We start from the raw sequence: 20,642 nt of genomic DNA, 5'->3' as shown, positions 1-20,642 counted from the left end.
TAGTGGAAACCAAGACTGTTCTCAGGGCAGGCATGGTTGTAGCTAGATATGTTTGAGTTGCATCAGGGACAATTGTAGCATTTTAGCTAACCATAACCCTTTTCATAACCTTAACCTAATTCTCCTAACCTGCCACATTAATTATTCTAACCTGCCAAGTTAATTCTCCTAACCTTCTGTGTAAGTTCTACAAACGTGCTACAAAAAGTCACTTCTGCTAATCAAAACGGGCAGACCTACCCTGAGAACAGTCTTGGTTTCCACTAATGAGGCATGTGCACTGTGACTTTCATGGAAAAGTCAGATTCTGTACTGGCTTCTTGGAACTGATATTAACTTGTCTTCATTCTATTCAGTTGGTAAGTAGCTGCATGTTTGTTACCTTTTGCAATTTACCTTTTGCTACCTTTTGCAATTGAAAGACCATTTTCTGGCTGTGGGTGGTAGAATCTGTGTTATAATTAGGTTTGTTGTAGATGTTTTGAATATCAAATGGGTATTCTCCTAGATTACTAAAATAGATAGATAGATAGATAGATAGATAGATAGATAGATAGATAGATAGATAGATAGATAGATAGATAGATAGATAGATAGATAGATAGATAGATAGATAGATAGATAGATAGATAGATAGATAGATAGATAGATAGATAAAATGAGCTACACAAAATTAATAATTTGACCAAATATTTAGGAAGAGGTCATCATTTCATGGAGGCTGTAAAGGAAGAAACCACATGGAAAAAGTGGTAATCAACTTAGGTCCAAAAAACCAAGTCAAATTAATTTATTGTGTTATAGGTTATGATGCTTGAAGGAAAAGCAGCCAATAAGTGCTCAGCATATGTGGGAACTCCTTCAAGACTTTTGGAAAAGCATTCCAGGTGAAGCTGGTTGAGAGAATGTGCAAAACTTTCATCAAGGCTAAGGGTGGCTACTTTGAAGAATCTAAAATCTAAAATATATTTTGATTTGTTTAACACTTTTTTTGGTTACTACATGATTCCATATGTGTAATATTTCATAGTTTTGATGTCTTCACTATTATTCTACAATGTAGAAAATGGTAATAATAAAGAAAAACCCTTGAATGAGTAGGTGTGTCCAAACTTTTGACTGGTACTGTATGTATCTTTGTTAGAAAGAATACTATATTCCCTTGATGGAGTGATGCTGAATGTAAAACATGTCTCAACTTACCCCACTCTCCCCTAATTGAATTAGAGAAAAAATTGTTATTTTAGGGAAACAATGGCATTGTCTTCGCATGTATCCTACTATTCCTGTTCATAGATTGGTGTGCTGTAGTACACAAATATTGTGTATCTGAGAATTGCAGTGTCACACAGTGCTTTTTAATGACAGGGGGCAGTGTGGAATCAGAGGATTCAGACAATTGGATAAATGTTTAAGTATTTTTATTCCTCTAAAATGAGCTCATCTCTCAGTCAGTAAAAAGCTCTTACTGCCCTCGTTTATTGCGGCTTCATTAACAGACATTTCCACACTCACTTTTATCTAGCTATATCCAGGATAAATGACAAGTCAATTATTGTATTTTTACACACCGAGACCACTATGCACAACATATCACATACTTTAAAACCCATAATGACATTAATGCAGATAGCCTACGTTAGGTTCAATTAGATTAACAAATTAGAAAAACAACATGAAATTACAACGAGTTACCATTGTCAGATAGGTAAGTCATGAACCCTGTCAGTGAATGGGGGTCATATCCATATCCAAAAGCCTGTATATATTTACAGTTAATTACCATCAGCTGTTTTCATTGTTAGAAGAACATGAATGTTTATGGTTTCATTCATGATCGGGTTCATTATGTGTCATCTCTGCCATTTTATACACTACCTGATCACCTCCATGTCTCAGAGAGGCACCGGTGGAGTCTGTTATTCTCTCTCTCTACCCTCCTCCCTCACTAGGCCTCAGAACCAGGCTTTCCTAGTCACTTTCGTCTACTTTCTAAAGGCTGTGGGAAATCCTTGACAAATATCCAAACTGAAGTTTCTCTCTCATGGCACGCTGTGACATATCTCCCCTCCTCTAAATAAGAGGCTAACATGCCAGTGAGGACCTTGCCTCAGTTCATAACCGACACCCCTCTAAATCCTTTGGCAGGGACTGTATGTCCTTGGTGCTTCCATATCCACAGCCCATCTCATGTCTTTAACACTTCTGTTGCCGGTGCCTCCCTGTTTCTCTATACAACAAATCAGATTCAGTCACAAAAAAGAAGAAAGAAACATCTGTCATCAGTGTCATTTGTTTTAATACAACATGGGTGGTGACATGGACACCAGACATTCAGAAAGGGAACACTAGTCTGGGAAGGGCTGGGTTGCTGTGCTCATCCAGTTCGGTTGGCTGTCTGATCAGCTCCGCAAATAGGCAGTGACTGGCTAGAAAAACACCTGTTAACTACGAGCCCCGCCAAAACAGATGGCATTTCCCACTGACCACTGGGAGCCGGGGATCTGGTACCACCAACACAAACAGTCAGGATGGAGAGAGGTCTAACATACAGTATCTTCTACCTCCTCTGATCTTCCGAGGTCGGCTTCAGCAGACTGGAAGGGAGCACCAGCCCTAGGTCCATTAAATATTCAACCTAGCCATTGCCCAATGAAAAATTAGCAATGACCTCTGTTGGAGAGCCCAAATTTCATGAGAGAAGCATGTCAGTGGTTTCTTCTGAGTGAAGCATCATCGTGCTTGGCACTCGTCTGATGGTGCTCACATTGAATCAGCGCTGCTCGGACCCCTCTGTGTTCACCACTCTCTGTGTTAGCCTCACCTCTCCCTCCTCTGTCCTCTCATCAGAGAGATAGAAGACTCATGGCCTCAGCGATCCTCCTGTGGTAATTTTTTGTGAACGGTCGGTTGCTATGCAAAATGATATCCACCACTTAATTTCATTTCAGAAATCCTACATGTCAACATTTCAAGTTTCAAATAATAATTCAGTACAGGCTCTCTCACTCCCATGGCTATTTAAACAGTATTTAGATGACTGTGTAGAAAGATAAGCCTTACAAAAACCTCCTCCAGGACAGGTGTATTTGTGACATGACTGGGCCAAATGAGTTAAAAGACAAACCAGACAAACGCAGGTCAGCAACAGCATGTGTGACAAGCAAGTTAATCTACGACTGCAATCACATGGATGACCATGATTTGAAGTTGATCATAGTACTTAGTGACGTTGATAGCAAATGACCTCAACTGCACAAACAAAAGGGTTGAAAAAAATCAAATGAATGGAAACACATTTCTGAGTTTCACCAATCAAACATTCATTTAGTGAGGCTTTCAAATCATTACAATCAAAGATACGTAATACATTTGTGAAAACGTATTTGTTGGGCACTGAACAAGCTTATTGATCAGTATTTTACCACTTTATTAATTTGTTGTTTTGCAGATATGTATTTTTTTATAGGGCTGGGATGTGTCCAGTTCTCAGACAGGGTCTCCCACTCCCGTTCACATGGCACCTGGTCTCCACACACGCGGCTGGACACCCACCTTGGTGGCGATGAAGCGGGGTTTGGGTGCCTGCATGGCATTCGCCCTGAGGGGAGGGGGGAGGTTAGCAAGGAAACTCAGATCAGGGGCACTCTGAAACTGCTTGGCTCCTTGGAGCCCACTGTTGGACACTCCAGGATAGGGTGCTGGGTGGGGGATGGGGATGGGGTTGGGGACAGGGGTGGCATTGATTCTGGGCAGCCCGGGCAGGCCACCTGAATAGGTAGGAGCAAGGACGGGATGTGGGGCAGAGACAGGGGCAGGGAGTGGGGAGAGAGGAGCAGGGGTTGGGGAGATCATGTCGGAGCGGGTCAGGCGCTCTCCCAGCGTTGTGGCTGAACGAGGAGCGATTACGATAGGGGCCAGGCACGGGGCTGACATGGGCGTGGGTGTGGAGAAGCGTTTGATCTCGTACACACGGGCCGCCTTTACTGGGATCTGTCTGGGAGGAGTCATGGTGCTGCCCACCATAGTAGTATACCCTCCCTGCTGCTGCCTCTGGTCCTGGTAGGAGGGCATCGCCGACAGGTTGGCAACACTACCCCCGAACATAGCTGAGTTGAGCTGGTAAGGCTGCCTTCTCATGAAATCCAGAGCTTTGATTCCCTCCCTATGAGAGGCTATCCCCCCTCTGCTTCCCCAGCCCCTCCTGTCAGACCTGCCTGTATCTCTCTGTGGCCCCACAGGGCAGGAGGGGGCCAGCAACGGGTTGTAACCAATGGGCGGGGGGGCACGGATATTAGGGGATAACTTCCACTGTGAGTTGATATTGGGGTTGGGGGCATCCTGGGACTCGGCCCCTGGATGGGTGACCTCTTGCTGGTAGGCGGTCTCCAGTGGGGTGTCTACCACATACCGGTCCATGCGGCTCTGCCTGCGGGCAAACAGCTGAGCCCCCTTCCCCTCCGCCTGGGGAATCTGGGGGGCCTCGTGGATGACCCTGGGTTTGGGGGCCACCGGTGGAGGCATCCTGCCCCGGCCGGCTTCAGCACCCTGGTCTTCCTCTGCGCCTGACTCAAAGCCCATCATACTCCCTGAGTAGCTTCCGTAGCGGGGCTTGTCATCCAGGTTCTGCACCATGTTCAGCAGGTCAGGGTTGGGAGAGTTCTTCTTCTCATCAGGGACTCGGAACATGGGCCTCCTGCCGCTGCGCCGACAAGCCTCCTGGAGGTAACCGGTACGACCACCAGGGAGAGGTGGGACCTTGGACATGGGGGATCTGGGTACAGGTGCAGGGGCTGTGGGGGGTGGGAGTGGGACAACTGAGACTGAAGCTTGGGGCATGTGGGCAACAGACACTTGAGGTTGGGGTATGGGGTCAAATGACACTGGAGCTGGGAATGTTTGGGCCACTGAGACTGGGGCTAGGTGTATGGGTGCACCTGAGAATGGCGATGGGGGTGGAATTGAGGGTACGTTGGCAAATGATACTGGGGGTGGTGGTACGGAGGCAAACGAGACTGGAGGTGGGGGTATGGGGCCACCTGAGAATTGTGCTGGGGGTGGAGGTATGGCTGTAAAGGATGCCTGTGGAACAGAGGGCATGGGTGGTTCTGCCAGGCTCTCCACAGAGAAGGCAGGACGGGGATGAGTGGCCGGTGCTGAGGAGGGGGTGGAGAATGGTCCTCCGGACACAGAGGACGGGGGAGAGAAGAAGGAAGGATAACCACTTGGAGGCAGCTCTGATGTGGTGGAGAAGGGAGATCCTACAATAGACACAGAGGTTGCTGGGCGCTGGGCCCTTTTGGTGACGACGGGGCGGAACACAACAGGAGCGGTGGCGGCTCGGTTAGTCACGAACCCTGGGTTGAAGGGTCGGGCTGTTCTGTTGAGCACAGAGCTGGAGGAGAGTTCTGGCAGCGGTGTTTGGGGCGGAGGTATGTGAGTGGTTAAGATGGACACTTGGGCGGTGATTGGTTTGGGTGCCACAGTCGGGGGTAACATCACCATGCTAGCTGTACTCACTGCAGAGTAGGCTACGTCTCCGTTAGCCATACTGTAGGCAGTAGGAGCAGCTGGGGCCGGTGCCATAGGCCTCTCTGCCACAGACGAAGCCTCCTCCTGGAAGGCTACAGGGGGTGGTTGTGCCATAGGTTGCTGAGGTTGGTACATCTGTGGTTGTGTCTCTGGCTGGCTCTGTGCATATGGCTGAGGCTGCTCCTGGATCTGTGGTTGGTTCGGTGGTTGGGTCTTTATCTGAGGCTGGGGCGGCACCTGAGGCTGGGCGGCAGCCACCTTCTTGGCATGCTCTGCCGCCCTCTTCCTCTGCTGCTCAAACAGCTGGGCGCCCTTCCCAGAGATGTCACTCAGGCCGGGACTGGGGGCATCTTCTGCCCCATCCCCTCGCTCTCCCCCTGCGGTCGCCCTCTTCTCCAGTGCATCCAGGTAGTCACTGTCCCAGGTGGTGTCGGGGGCGGCCGAGAAGCCATCCTCATCAAACTCTGACTCGCTTCCTGGGAAAAGACCATCTTCCTCCTGGGAATCTTGCTGCATGTCCTCGTCCACGCTGCCGAAGCTGGTCAGCGTGTACTTCTTGGAGCGCTGCCGGCGCTTCTTGAACATCAGCACGCCCTTGGAGTGGGGGTTGGGGGCGTCTGTCAGAAGGGAGGCAATAGAGCGGCACTTGGTTCTGGCCTCCTTCACCTGTTTGTCTTGAACCGTGTCACCCCGGTTCAGTTCTGTAGGGGTCAAAGAGCATGTTTTAGGGTGGGTACATCTGTAGAAACACCATTACTGTTTCTATAACATCTCGGTTGTGGTCATTTCCATTTCAATTCAATCGATTCCATTTTTTAAAAGCTCAATAAAACTTATTTTCAATTCTTGAATAGGAGTTACAATTCATCTGAAATGATTACCTTAAAATGGAACTGCACCTAACATAATATACACAAAAAGATCACAGGATAGTCTTTTACAGGGTGGACTTTGATGCATTGGCAAAAGTAAAAGGGGATTTTTTTTTACCAGTGTTGAACGACCAGATATAACTTTTAAATTGAGAACTCATGACATCAGATTTAAAAAAAAACAACAACAGCTAACTACAATTCTACACATTTTTGCCAAGGATAAATATGCTATCTGGGGAGGAGGGGGCGACCTCCAGGGGGAAGTGGGTGTGTGGTACGCCAGTGACAAGCATCCATATTCTAACATGCTACCAGAGCACATCCGGAAAAACGGCTGGCAAGCCACAGGATTTTACATTTACCAAGGTGAAGGAGAAATCCCAAGTTCCCAGCTATTAACTTCACCAAATAGCATAGAGTTAACGAAAAGTCCCATCTTGTAGGTAAACTTCAAGCAGACGTTGTACATTTCCACTAACTTGTAATAGTTTTAGACAGATATGATCCCAATGTGCCCAACTATGTAAGGAGTTGTTATTTAATTTGTCACCGGCAGTGTCCCTGAACAGGACATGTGAACCTCTAATTAGGGACACACAGGGATTTATGGCATTTTATGTATTTAAACTTCTTAAAACAGCATCGTCCTCAAATAGCCTCAGCCCTCCCTCTCTGGGAGTTTATGACGGTGACAGGTGGACAGGTTGTAAGTCTTTGGCATATATATGTGTATGTACTTTGTCATGAGTTTATTATTGGCATACAGTTTGACATGATCACATACTCAGGGGTTCCCAAACTCTTTCACTCGGGGCCCCCCTTCCAGCATTGGGGAACATCCTGCGCATGCGCCACGTCTATCTCTATGGGCAAAAGCACTGTTCATGACACAAATTGTTGACACCCCTCTTGTTGGTGGAGAGAATTTGGTATGTTTAACGCTTATTTCCTGCAATTCTACACATTTTGTCATGGGGTGCAAATACATTTTTGCAGTTTTAAAGCTAATTTTCTTGCAATTCTATACATGTTACCATGTCTTATGTGTATTCATGTGATATTTGAGTGACAAAAAAATGACATGGGCTAAGAAACCTACAGTTGAAGTCGGAAGTTTATATACACTTAGGTTGGAGTCATTAAAACTTGTTTTTCAACCACTCCACACATTTCTTGTTAACAAACTATAGTTTTGGCAAGTCGGTTAGGACATCTACTTTGTGCATGACACAAGTAATTTTTCCAACAATTGTTTACAGACAGATTATTTCACTTATAATTCACTGTATCACAATTCCAGTGGGTCAGAAGTTTACATACACTAAGTTGACTGTGCCTTTAAACAGCTTGGAAAATTCCAGAAAATGATGTCATGGCTTTAGAAGCTTCTGATAGGCTAATTGACATCATTTGAGTAAATTGGAGGTGTACCTGTGGATGTATTTCAAGGCCTACCTTCAAACTCAGTGCCTCTTTGCTTGATATCATGGGAAAATCTAAATAAATCAGCTAAGACCTCAGAAAAAGATTGGAGACCTCCACAAGTCTGGTTCATCCTTGGGAGCAATTTCCAAACGCCCTGAAGGTACCACGTTTATCTGTACAAATAGTACGCAAGTATAAACCCCATGGGACCACGCAGCCGTCATACTGCTCAGGAAGGAGACGCATTCTGTCACCTAGAGATGAACGTACTTTGGTGCGAAAAGTGCAAATAAATCCCAGAACAACAGCAAAGGATCTTGTGAAGATGCTGGAGGAAACAGGTACAAAAGTATCTATATCCACAGTAAAACGAGTCCCACATCGACATAACCTGAAAGGCCGCTCAGCAAGGAAGAAGCCACTGCTCCAAAAAAGCCAGACTACGGTTTGCAAGTGCACATGGGGACAAAGATCGTAGCTATTGGAGAAATGTCCTCTGGTCTGATGAAACAAACATAGAACTGTTTGGTCATAATGACCATCGTTATGTTTGGAGGAAAAAGGGGGTTGCTTGCAAGCCGAAGAACACCATCCCAATCGTGAAGCACGGGGGTGGCAGCATAATGCTGTGGGGGTGCTTTGCTGCAGGAGGGACTGGTCCACTTCACAAAATAGATGGCATCTTGAGGAAGGAAAATTATGTGGAAATATTGAAGCAACATCTCAAGACATCAGTCAGGAAGTTAAAGCTTGGTCGCAAATGGGTCTTCCAAATGGACAATGACCCCAAGCATACTTCCAAAGTTGTGGCAAAATGGCGTAAGGACCACAAAGTCAAGGTATTGGAAAGCCCTGACCTCAATCCTATAGAAAATCTGTGGGCAGAACTGAAAAAGCATGTGTGAGCAAGGAGGCCTACAAACCTGACTCAGTTACACCAGCTCCGTCAGGAGGAATGGGCCAAAATTCACCCAACTTATTGTGGGAAGCGTGTTGAAGGCTACCCGAAAATGTTGACCCAAGTTAAACAATTTAAAGGCAATGCTACCAAATACTAATTGAGTGTATGTAAACTTCTGACCCACTGGGAATGTGATGAAAGAAATAAAAGCTGAAATAAATCATTCTCTCTACTATTATTCTGACATTTCACATTCTTAAAATAAAGTGGTTATCCTAACTGACCTAAGACAGGGAATATTTACTAGGATTAATATCAGGAATTGTGAAAAACTGAGTTTAAATGTATTTGGCTAAGGTGTATGTAAACTTCCGACTTCAACTGTAAATTTAAAAACATTAGCTGACATGGGCTAATTGAGCTGGACATTTCTGACAAGTTATAAATAGCTCTCTAAGGTATGCAATGACTAACATGACAAGAGGAACTGATGATGCACTACCCAATTTGGAAATTGCACCTTGTGCGTTCTACTATTACAACTTTCAAGAATAAGTTTAAAGCCGGACTGAGTTCCTTTAAAAAAAAAAAAAGATATATATATATATATATACAGCGCATCCGGAAAGTATTCAGACCCCTTTACTTTTTCCACATTTTGTTACGTTACAGCCTTATTCTAAAATTTATTAAATACTTTCCCCCCTCATCAATCTACACACAATACCCCATAATCACAAAGCAAAAACAACTTTGTTTGGCAGCGATTACAGCCTTGAGTCTTCTTGGGTATGATGCTACAAGCATGGCACACCTGTATTTGGGGAGTTTCTACCATTCTTCTCTGCAGATCCTCTCAAGCTCTGTCAGGTTGGATGGGTAGCGTTGCTGCACAGCTATTTTCAGGTCTCTCCAGAGATGTTCGATCGGGTTCAAGTCCGGGCTTTGGCTGGGCCACTCAAGGACATTCAGAGACTTGTCCCGAAGCCATTCTCGCGTAGTCTTGGCTGTGTGCTTAGGGTCGTTGTCCTGTTGGAAGGTGAACCTTCGCCCCAGTCTGAGGTCCTGAGCACTCTGGAGCAGGTTTTCATCAAGGATCTCTCTGTACTTTCCGTTCATCTTTCCCTCGATCCTGACTAGTCTCCCAGCCCCTGCCGCTGAAAAACATCCCTACAGCATGATGCTGCCACCACCATGCTTCACCGTAGGGATGGTGCCAGGTTTCCTTCAGACGTGACGCTTGGCATTCAGGCCAAAGAGTTCCATCTTGGTTTCATCAGACCAGAGAATCTTGTTTCTCATGGTCTGAGAGTCTTTAGGTGCCTTTTGGCAAACTCCAAGCGGGCTGTCATGTGCCTTTTACTGAGGAGTGGCTTCCGTCTGGCCACTCTACCATGAAGGCCTGATTGGTGGAGTGCTGCAGAGATGGTTGTCCTTCTGGAAAGTTCTCCCATCTCCACAGAAGACGTCTGGAGCTCTGTCAGATTGACCATCGGGTTCTTGGTCACCTCTCTGACCAAGGCCCTTCTCCCCCGATTGCCCAGTTTGGCCGGGTGGCCAGCTCTAGGAAGTGTCTTGGTGGTTCCAAACTTCTTCCATTTAAGAATGATGAAAGTCACTGTGTTCTTGGGGATTTTAAATGCTTTGGTACCCTTCCCCAGATCTGTGCCTCGACACAATCCTGTCTCTGAGCTCTACGGACAATTCCTTCGACCTCTTGGGTTGGTTTTTGTTCTGACATGCACTGTCAACTGTGAGACCTTATGTAGACAGGTGTGTGCTTTTCCAAATCATGTCCAATCAATTGAATTTACCACAGGTGGACTCCAATCAAGTTGTAGCAACATCTCAAGGATGATCAATGGAAACAGGAGGTCTGAATACTTACGTAAATAAGGTATTTGTAAATAAGGTATTTCTGTTTTTTATTTTTAATACATTTGCAAAGATTTCCAAAAACCTGTTTTTGCTTTGTCATTTTGTAGTATTGTGAGTAGATTGATGAGGATTTTTATTTATTTAATCAGTTTTAGAATAAGACTGTAACGTAACAAAATGTGGAAGAAGTCAAGGGGTCTGAATGCTTTCCGAAGGCATTGTATGTATACAGTATATATATATATATATATATATATATTGGCTGTTAGCCCAGGTCACTGGTCCATACATCAGCTGCCAGTTAGCTCTGACAGACTGATCACAGCAGAGGGCACTCCGCCTCACTATTATTAACTATTGGTGTATTGGTGTCTAAACCATCTGACCAAAGACAGCACGTGTGTCTATTGATATGTGTATGAATGGAATGGTATCATATTTTGTTTACTCTAGATACATTTTAAATGTGTCTTATTTATACCTGTAAATAGTGAATGTACGTTTTTGTTAAATGTGTTTTTTGTTGCAGTCTTAGCGAGATGTAGCAAGACATGAACATGAGAGGTGAAGATAGTGGAAGAGAAGGACAGAGTGATCTATAAAGGTGGTCAAAGAGGGAAAGTGAGAGGGGGGAGAAAGAGTCTGCTACTTGATACCAGATAGCAGCTGCATGGAGATGCCTTTCCCAGTTCATATATGCAGTGCTCGGGTTAGCGGATCACTGAACTAGGGGACAAATATAGTCTCTGTTCTACGTAGAATGGACCGCCTCTGTCCTCTAAAAGGGGCCCCATGCAGACTGATGCTGTCTCATGAGGAATACTCTGCCTTTACCTGAGAGGACACCTATGAAAATAACATTTGATTTGATTTGAGAAGCCACCAACACCATCTCATTATCTTAATTTTTTTTTTTTTTATATGATTTACACTGAACAAAAATGTAAACGCAACATGCAACAATTTCAAAGATTTTACTTCATATAAGGAAATAAATTCATTAGGCCCTAATCTATGGATTTCCGATGACTGGGAATACAGATATGCATCTGTTGGTCACAGATACCTTTAAAAAAAAGGTAGGGGCGTGGATCAGAAAACCAGTCAGTATCTGCTGTGACCAACGTTTGCCTTATACAGCGTGACACATCTCCTTCACATAGAGTTGATCAGGCTGTTGATTGTGGCCTGTGGAATGTTGTCCCGCTCCTATTCAATGGCTGTGCGAAGTTGCTGGATATTGGCAGGAACTGGAACACGCTGTCGTACACGTCGATCCAGAGCATCCCAAACATGCTCAATGGGTGACATGTCTGGTGAGTATGCAGGCCATGGAAGAACAGGGACATTTTCAGCTTCCAGGAATTGTGTACAGATCCTTGCAACATGGGGCCGTGCATTATCATGCTGAAACATGAGGTGATGGCGGTGGATGAATGGCACGACAATGGGCCTCAGGATCTCGTCATGGTATCTCTGTGCTTTCAAATTGCCATCGATAAAATTCAATTGTGTTCTTGTCCGTAGCTTATGCCTGCCCATACTATAACCCCACCACCACCATGGGGCACTCTATTCACAACGCTGACATCAGCAAACCGCTCGCCCACATGACACCATGCACGCTGTCTGGCATCTGCCCGGTACAGTTGAAACCGGGATTAATCCGTGAAAAGCACACTTCTCCAGTGTGCCAGTGGCCAGCGAAGGTGAGCATTTGCCCACTGAAGTCGGTTACGACGCCGAACTGCAGTCAGTTCAAGACCCTGGTGAGGACCAAGAGCACGCAGATGAGCTTCCTTGAAACAGTTTCTGACAGTTTATGCAGACATTCTTCAGCTGTGCAAACCCACAGTTTCATCAGCTCTCCGGGTGGCTGGTCTCAGATGATCCCAAAGGGGAAGAAGCTGGATGTGGAGGTCCTGGGCTGGCATGGTTACACAAAATCTGCGGTTGTGAGGCCGGTTGGATGTACTGTCAAATTCTCTAAAGCGACGTTGGAGGCAGCTTATGGTAGAGAAATTAACATTAAATTCTCTGGCAACAGCTCTGGTGGACATTCCTGCAGTCAGCATGCCAATTTCACGCTCCCTCAAAACTTGCGACATCTGTGGAATTGTGTTGTGTGACAAAACTGTACATTTTAGAGTGGCCTTTTATTGTCCCCAGCACAAGGTGCACCTGTGTGATGATCATGCTGTTTAATTAGCTTCTTGATATGCTCAGCCCAGTCAAAGCTGTTCGCTGCTCTGGCACCCCAATGGTGGAACAAGCTCCCTCACGACGCCAGGACAGCGGAGTCACTCACCACCTTCCGGAGACATTTGAAACCCCACCTCTTTAAGGAACACCTGGGATAGGATAAAGTAATCCTTCTACCCCCCCCAAAAAAAATAAAAATAAATAAAAATAAAAAAGTATAATTGTAAAGTGGTTATCCCACTGGCTATAGGGTGAACGCACCAATTTGTAGTCGCTCTGGATAAGAGCGTCTGCTAAATGACGTAAATGTGCCCTTGAGCAAGGCACTTAACCCTAATTGCTCCTGTAAGTCACTCTGGATAAGAGCGTCTGCTAAATGACTAAAATGTAAATGTAAATGATATGCCACACCTGTCAGGTGGATGGATTATCTTTGCAAAGAAGAATTGCTCACTAACAGGGATGTAAATATATTTGTGCACAACATTGGAGAGAAATAAGCTTTTTGTGTGTATTGAAAATTTCTGGGATCTTTTATTTCAGCTAATGAAACATGGGACCAGCACTTTACATGTTGTGTTTATATTTTTGTTCAGTATAGATAACTCACAATATGCAGTGCCAGCCTCAACTAGCCATTACATTACTAATTATTTGTACAGTAACACATCCCACATCACCCTATGGGGCATGATTAGGATACTCACTGGCTTGCTTGGCCTTGTCCATGTAGGTGACACTGAGCTCCTCGTCCAGAGGGGTGTCTATGGGCCCCACCATGGGCACCAGCTGCCTGCGGGAGCTCAGCTGCATGGCCCCTTTGGCCCTCTCGGGGGAAACCAGTGGGACCACGTTGGAGGGCTCCTGGAAGCCACTGTCCTCCTCCGCCACTCCGTCCCGTCCTGGGCCCTGGTCCTCAACCGAGGAGATGATGGAGGAGGTCTCTGTGGAGGTCTGGGAGGACCACATCTCTGGAGGGGGCTGGTAAATCACCTCCTTGCGGGCCACCCCCGGCAGGCCTTCTCCACCTCCTCGGCCATCCATTAGCCCGTGGCCCTGGAGTCCTGGGTAGAACCGGCCATCTGGGGCGCTGTCATAGCCGCTAAACTCTGAGGTCTCCCCTCCCTCCTGGGAGGCTCTGCCAGAGGATTTACCGGGTAAGTTGCTGGGACTTCTACGCTTCTGCCTCCTCTGCCTCTCGTGGGCCGCCACATCTGCGTCGCTGTCTGTCTCCCCGTAGTAGGCCTCACTGCCTGGGGGAGAGGTGAGGCCGCTGCGCCCCATGGGGGACAGGACGGAGGACCTGCCATGGGGGACCTCCCTGACAGCTGCTGTGTGGTGGGGTCTGGAGGAGGGGGACATGGCGCGCAGGGCGGCTCGGTACTCTTTGTCAATGCGGGGGGATGGGGCGCGGGTCAACAGCACCACAGACTGGAAGCCTGCTGGTGCCCTGTGGGAGCAAATTCACAATACGGTTACTTTACTATTGTTGGGCATACTGTTCCGGCTTATGCTATTTGCATAAGACTTAATGATGGAGTAGCACTTAATGCTAATATAACAGGTGAAACAATATGTTAACCTCAGGATTTTTATGCATAAAGGTGTACACATCAATGGCGATTGTAATTGCTCTCTGACCTCTTGACCCGGATGTGTAATATTCCTGGGGAGCTGTCGATTATGGTCATGGCCTGGGAATGGGACAGACCTCCACATAGCTGCTCGTTGATGGACACCAGCTCATCGCCCTCCCGCAGTCCTGCCCTGCACGCCTTACTGCGCTTACGCACCTACACCAGCAGGGAGAGACAAAATATCACCCACAGTAATCCATGTAAGATAGGTTTGCAAACAGTTCCCAATTCCATACTCTCTCTCTCTCTCTCTCTCTCTCTCTCTCTCTCTCTCTCTCTCTCTCTCTCTCTCTCTCTCTCTCTCTCTCTCTCTCTCTCTCTCTCTCTCTCTCTCTCTCTCTCTCTCTCTCTCTCTCTCTCTCTCTCTCTCTCTCTCTCTCTCTCTCTCTCTCTCTCTCATTCTCTCTCACTCTCTCATTCTCTCTCTCTCTCTCTCTCTCTCTAACAATCTCTCTCTAACTATTTATCTCTCTGTCATCTCTCCTTCATTCTGAAAAGTGATATTGGATGGAGAACATGGCAAAGCAGCTCTTGATGTCTTGTCTTGATGACTTGCCCTGACAGCTTGGACGTGCTGCAGACATTTCCCACAAGCTGTGGCTGAAGTGAAGCCCTCTTACCCACTTCAGCAGGAAAATGCCAGCCAGCACCTCTCCTCCCCCATGCAGTCTCCCACTATCTGTGCCCAGGGTCAATCCATAGGATAGCACAGGGGAATGACACCCTGCCAGTCCTATCTGTTATACTGTGTACATGTAAGTTATGTAGTATAGCATATTTCAGATGCATTTCTTTATCCTAGATCCCTAGAGGTTATTCTAAGATATGATACTGAATACATCTGCATATTGAATATGATATGACTACAAAGAGTGTGTATGTGTTCATTGTTTGGACCCGAGGAAGGGTATACAGTGTTCAACCCAATTAATCTCTATAAAAATATTCAGAGCTGACATTGTTGGCCCGCAATTAAATTACAGGTCCCAGTTAGCTAACCCTGTCAAAGTGGCCCTAACTTTGCGTTGCTACTTGTGGAAGGGGACATTAATAAGTCAATCAGTCACCTTGTGGTCTTAGCTCCTGGCTGCTGCCCCTGTATCAAACACACACATGCACACGCACACGCACACATAAACCAACACACACACACACATCAAATGGGGGACAATATCACAAGTCCCACACATTTGTCACATTGCCACGGCTCTTTCAATAAAGCCACATCGTCCCCCATAACCCCCACCTGTGTGTGTCATGGCATGCAGCAAGAGGCCTAACATGATTATGCCACCTCCTTTCTGGGGTCAGGGGCCATATGGTTTTAGATGGGCCACCACAGACACAGTTGTCTGTTCAGATTAGGTGAGCTGACGTCTACACTCCTGTGCAACTCTGTGCAAGTCACCTCCATGTTGGATAATGATCAACTATTTTTGAGGGATCACTATTCTTAGGGCTCTAATAATAATGTTGTTCTCTATTACGCAATTCAGGAAGTAGGGTATGGCGGTTGTGCTGATGCAACCTATGAGATTTTAAGAGAGTATACATGTTGAAGCTACATGATCTGTAAGGACCTCTTACTCTGGTAGATACTTGATACTTGTGTGAGGATAGAGGAATTTATATTTGTTTTGAAGGGGTTGTTTAACCTTTTGGATCTCAGCTAGCACTGGCAAAGAATATAACCCAGACAATTTCTTCACTAGGCTGAAACACACACCTTGGTGAGCCACCCCTTAACCCAGAATAGCCTGTTTGAAAAGCGGTTTTGCTCAGTCAACACTCAGTAAATGTGGTTTCAGTGTGTGTGTGTGTGTGTGTGTGTGTGTGTGTGTGTGTGTGTGTGTGTGTGTGTGTGTGTGTGTGTGTGTGTGTGTGTGTGTGTGTTCATACTATATGTACTAAAATCCCCTATACAGAAAAATGACTTATATTCAGATGGGTAAAGAATAGATCCAAAAGAAATACTTTGGTAATGTGGAAATGCAATGGGGTAATGCATAGGCAGAGAAGTGATAAGGCAGTTGGATTTCTAAGGTGTGAAACTGATATGCTGTGAACTGATATGCTGTATGTATCTATGAACTGGATATCCTCTTATGAATATGTGTAGTGACTGACTGAGAACCCTGACTGAGAACCAACCATTCAGAAACGAGAGAGATCCAATGATGACCTTCTGCAAATGATGATCTAATCTGTCCAACATCTGTACAATCATGCACCAAATGCTTTATGGAAAACAGTAGTTCATGTGTATTTTGTAACTATATGTTTTTTCTGATGTCATTTCACAAAGCATGAAATTATATCTGCCTTGCTACATACACTCCAAGCAGGAGAAGTTTTAAGTTCAACAGCTCTATCAATCACTCCAATGTCTCCACATGAGACCCATTCTAGAACAGACACATGACTCATGCTCAGGCCTCTCAGCCCCTGCCCATGATTGCAGCCAATATTCCATCTGAACCACATTCACAACCCTTTATAACCCACTAATTCCAGACCCAATATATTTTAGAATGCACTTTCATAGACATAGACACTGTTATCGTCCAGAATGTCCCTCTTACCATATCCCCTGTCCCTTGAAACAGTTTTACCATCCTACCTTTCACTGAAGCCATACCTTGGCCACCTGAAGTGGTTTCTGGTGCTCCGCGCCCCCCTGGAGACGAAAGCCCCATGGTGCTCCACCGGACAAGGTGATTATAACCTCTTCTGCCACCATTATTGTGTGAAATGTCCTCCTTTTTTGTGTTTCTGTCCGTTTGTCTCTCTTTTTGTCTTTCTGGGGGGCCCTCAGTGCATTTACTCCATAGTCATCAGGGCCCCCTCAGAGAGCTCTGTCCACTCTCCTTCAGCTATAATGTCATGGAGCTGACTTCTCTCAGCCCACTACTCTGGCACCTGGGCACGCACACATACACACACTCTTTCAATGACACACACACATGCCCACCCACACCCTAAGTATGGGCACTGCTGATAGGGCTGCAGGCTGGGGGAGCTGAAATAGAGATAGAGAGAGAGAGAGAGAGAGAGAGAGGGGGGGAGAGAGAGAGAGAGAGAGAGAGAGAGAGAGAGAGAGAGATGGGGGGTAGGTGGAAAAGAAGAGGAGGTGGTTAGAGACCTGTGTCTGCTTACACAGTGGAATGCTGGCCTGAGTGAATGAGAGGAGGGTCTAATTGCACACTTGTCCTGTCAATCAGACAGCGGAGTTGTCAAGGGGTTGTTGATAGCCACTCCAAAAATAAGCCCCTACCTCCAGTGTGTTGTCCATGCACCTCTAAACCTGTGTAGGACTGGAATCTGGAGTATCTAAATGATTTATATCCATGTTCCCAAATGGTGGGTGGGGATCCACTTTTGTAGTGGGTCATGGCTGATTCCTTTGAGGTCGTGACTTAATCAATCAGTCAATCACACATTTGATTATAGCACTTTTTGTAAAATCATTAGTCACAAGGTATTTGTGCTTAGGTCCTGGATAGAAACTGTGATCTGTTCAGGGTCCATATTAGGACAGCCTCAGTTTCAGCAAGAGTTGTACATCTGGTTGACTTTTTGGATCACAAAAACTCAACCACTGACAATTCAGTACTTGTTATTGTGACACTTTCCCTGGGGGTCAGATTACTTTCCTCATGTTTATTTTCCTAAGTATCATAGCAAGAGGTGGACATACAGTACCAGTCAAAAGTTTGGATACACCTACTCATTCAAGGGTTTTTCTTTATTTTTACTATTTTCCACATTGTAGAATAATAGTGAAGACATCAAAACTATGAAATAACACATTTGGAATCATGTAGTAACCAAAAAAGTGTTAAACAAATCAAAATATATTTTATATTTGAGATTCTTCAAAGTAGCCACCCTTTGCCTTGATGACAGCTTTGCACACTCTTGGCATTCTCTCAACCAGCTTCATGAGGTAGTCACCTGGAATGCATTTCAACTAACAGGTGTGCCATCCTAAAAGTTAATTTGTGAAATTATTTTCCTTCCACAACTGATTGGCATTTGAGCCAATCAGTTGTGTTGTGACCAGGAAGGGTTGGTATACATAAGATAGCCCTATTTGGTAAAATACCAAAGTGCAGTTGCAAAAACCATCAAGCGCTATGATGAAACTGGCTCTCATGAGGACCGCCACAGGAAAGGAAGACCCAGAGTTACCTCTGCTGCAGAGGATAAGTTCATTAGAGTTACCAGCTTCAGAAATTGCAGCCCAAATAAATGCTTCATAGAGTTCAAGTAACAGACACATCTCAACATCAACTGTTCAGAGGAGACTGTGTGAATCAGGTGGATGGAGTGCTGCATCAGATGACCTGGCCTCCACAATCACCAGACCTCAACCCAATTGAGATGGTTTGGGATGAGTTGGACAGCAGAGGGAAGCTGAAGCAGCCAACAAGTGCTCAACATAAACTACCGGTAATTAAAAAATATATATATATTTACTATTTTCTACATTGTAGAATAATAGTGAAGACATCAAAACTATGAAATAACACATATGGAATCATGTAGTAACCAAAAAAAGTGTTCAACAAATCAAAATATATTTTATGTTTGAGATTCTTCAAATAGCCACCCTTTGCCTTGATGACAGCTTTGCACACTCTTGGCATTCTCTCAACCAGCTTTACCTGGAATGCTTTTCCAACAGTCTTGAAGTGCTGAGCACTTGTTGGCTGCTTTTCATTCACTCTGCGGTCCGACTCATCCCAAACCATCTCAATTTGGTTGAGGTCGGGGGATGGTGGAGGCCAGGTCATCTGATGCAGCACTCCATCACTCTCCTTCTTGGTAAAATACAGCCCTTATACAGCCTGGAGGTGTGTTGGGTCATTGTCCGGTTGAAAAACAAATGATTGTCCAAACCAGATGGGATGGCGTATCGCTGCAGAATGCTGTGGTAGCCATGCTGGTTAAGTGTGCCTTGAATTCTAAATAAATCACAGATAGAGTCACCTGCAAAGCACCCACACACCATAACACCTCCTCCTCCATGCTTTACGGTGGGAAATACACACGCAGAGATCATCCGTTCACCCACACCGCGTCTCACAAAGACACAGCGGTTGGAACCAAAAATCTCAAATTTGGACTCCAGACCAACGGACACATTTCCACCGGTCTAATGTCCATTGCTCGTGTTTCTTGGCCCAAGCAAGTCTCTTCTTCTTATTGCATTTACATTTTTAGTCATTTAGCAGACACACTTATCCAGAGCGACTTACAGTTAGTGAGTGCATACATAATTTTTTTTAATTTTCATACTGGCCCCCCGTGGGAATCGAACCCACAACCCTGGCGTTGCAAACGCCAGGCTCTACCAACTGAGCTACATCCCTGCCGGCCATTCCCTCCCCTACCCTGGGCCAATTGTGCACCGCCCCATGGGTCTCCCGGTCGCAGCCGGCTACGACAGAGCCTGGATTCGAACCAGGATCTCTAGCGCCACTCGGTGTCCTTTAGTAGTGGTTTCTTTGCAGCAATTCAACCATGAAGGCCTGATTCACACAGTCTCCTCTGAACAGTTGATGTTGAGATGTGTCTGTTACTTGAACACTGTGAAGCATTTATTTGGGCTGCAATTTCTGAGGCTGGTAACTCTAATGAACTTATCCTCTGCAGCAGAGGTAACTCTGGGTCTTCCTTTCCTGTGGCGGTCCTCATGAGAGCCAGTTTCATCATTGCGCTTGATGGTTTTTGTGACTGCACTTGAAGAAACTTTCAAAGTTCTCGACATTTTCCGTATTGACTGACCTTGATGTCTTAAAGTAATGATGGACTGTCGTTTCTCTTTGCTTATTTGAGCTGTTCTTGCCACAATATGGACTTGGTCTTTTACCAAATAGGGCTATCTTCTGTTTACCCCCCCTACCCTGTCACAACACGACAGCTACTGATTGGCTCAAACGCATTAAGAAGGAAAAAATTCCACAAATTAACTTTTAAGAAGGCACACCTGTTAATTGAAATGCATTCCAGGTGACTACCTCATGAAGCTGGTTGAGAGAATGCCAAGAGTGTGCAAAGCCATCATCAAGGCAAAGGGTGGCTACTTTGAAGAATCTCAAATATAAAATATATTTTGATTTGTTTAACACTTTTTTGGTTACTACATGATTCCATATGTGTTATTTCATAGTTTTGATGTCTTCACTA

The 20,642-nt window shown here is 45.5% G+C and overlaps 1 protein-coding gene across 2 annotated transcripts; it reads right to left on the bottom strand.

Moving 5' to 3' along the window:
- Nucleotides 1–1,404: 1,404 nt before the first annotated feature.
- On the bottom strand, nucleotides 1,405–17,447 carry LOC121553754 (synaptopodin 2-like protein). Of its 2 annotated transcripts, none has more exons than XM_041867118.2 (4): nucleotides 17,089–17,447; nucleotides 14,455–14,606; nucleotides 13,521–14,263; nucleotides 1,405–6,233 (listed from the first exon to the last, which is right to left on the bottom strand). In XM_041867118.2, the coding sequence occupies exons 1-4, from the start codon at nucleotides 17,188–17,190 to the stop codon at nucleotides 3,514–3,516; spliced, it is 3,717 nt and encodes a 1,238-aa protein (XP_041723052.2). In that variant the 5' UTR covers nucleotides 17,191–17,447; the 3' UTR covers nucleotides 1,405–3,513. The 2 variants fall into 2 exon arrangements, with proteins under 2 accessions (XP_041723052.2, XP_041723053.2); XM_041867119.2 differs by having other exon boundaries at nucleotides 17,071–17,157.
- Nucleotides 17,448–20,642: the final 3,195 nt, after the last annotated feature.

This window comes from Coregonus clupeaformis, chromosome 37 (genome assembly GCF_020615455.1).
Source record: "Coregonus clupeaformis isolate EN_2021a chromosome 37, ASM2061545v1, whole genome shotgun sequence".
NCBI classification, from domain to species: Eukaryota; Metazoa; Chordata; class Actinopteri; order Salmoniformes; family Salmonidae; genus Coregonus; species Coregonus clupeaformis.
Note: the sequence above shows the minus strand (reverse complement) of the source record. Positions and strands in the feature narration are given on the sequence as shown.

What these genes read in the sequence shown, in the direction of transcription:
- LOC121553754 (XM_041867118.2), bottom strand. Translation starts at nt 17,190, where the DNA reads ATGGTGGCAGAAGAGGTTATAATCACCTTGTCCGGTGGAGCACCATGG. An exon ending in TTACACATCCGGGTCAAGAG is followed by an intron (nt 14,264 to 14,454) that starts GTCAGAGAGCAA and finishes TTGCTCCCACAG; the next exon opens with GGCACCAGCAGGCTTCCAGT. An exon ending in GGACAAGGCCAAGCAAGCCA is followed by an intron (nt 6,234 to 13,520) that starts GTGAGTATCCTA and finishes TGACCCCTACAG; the next exon opens with AACTGAACCGGGGTGACACG.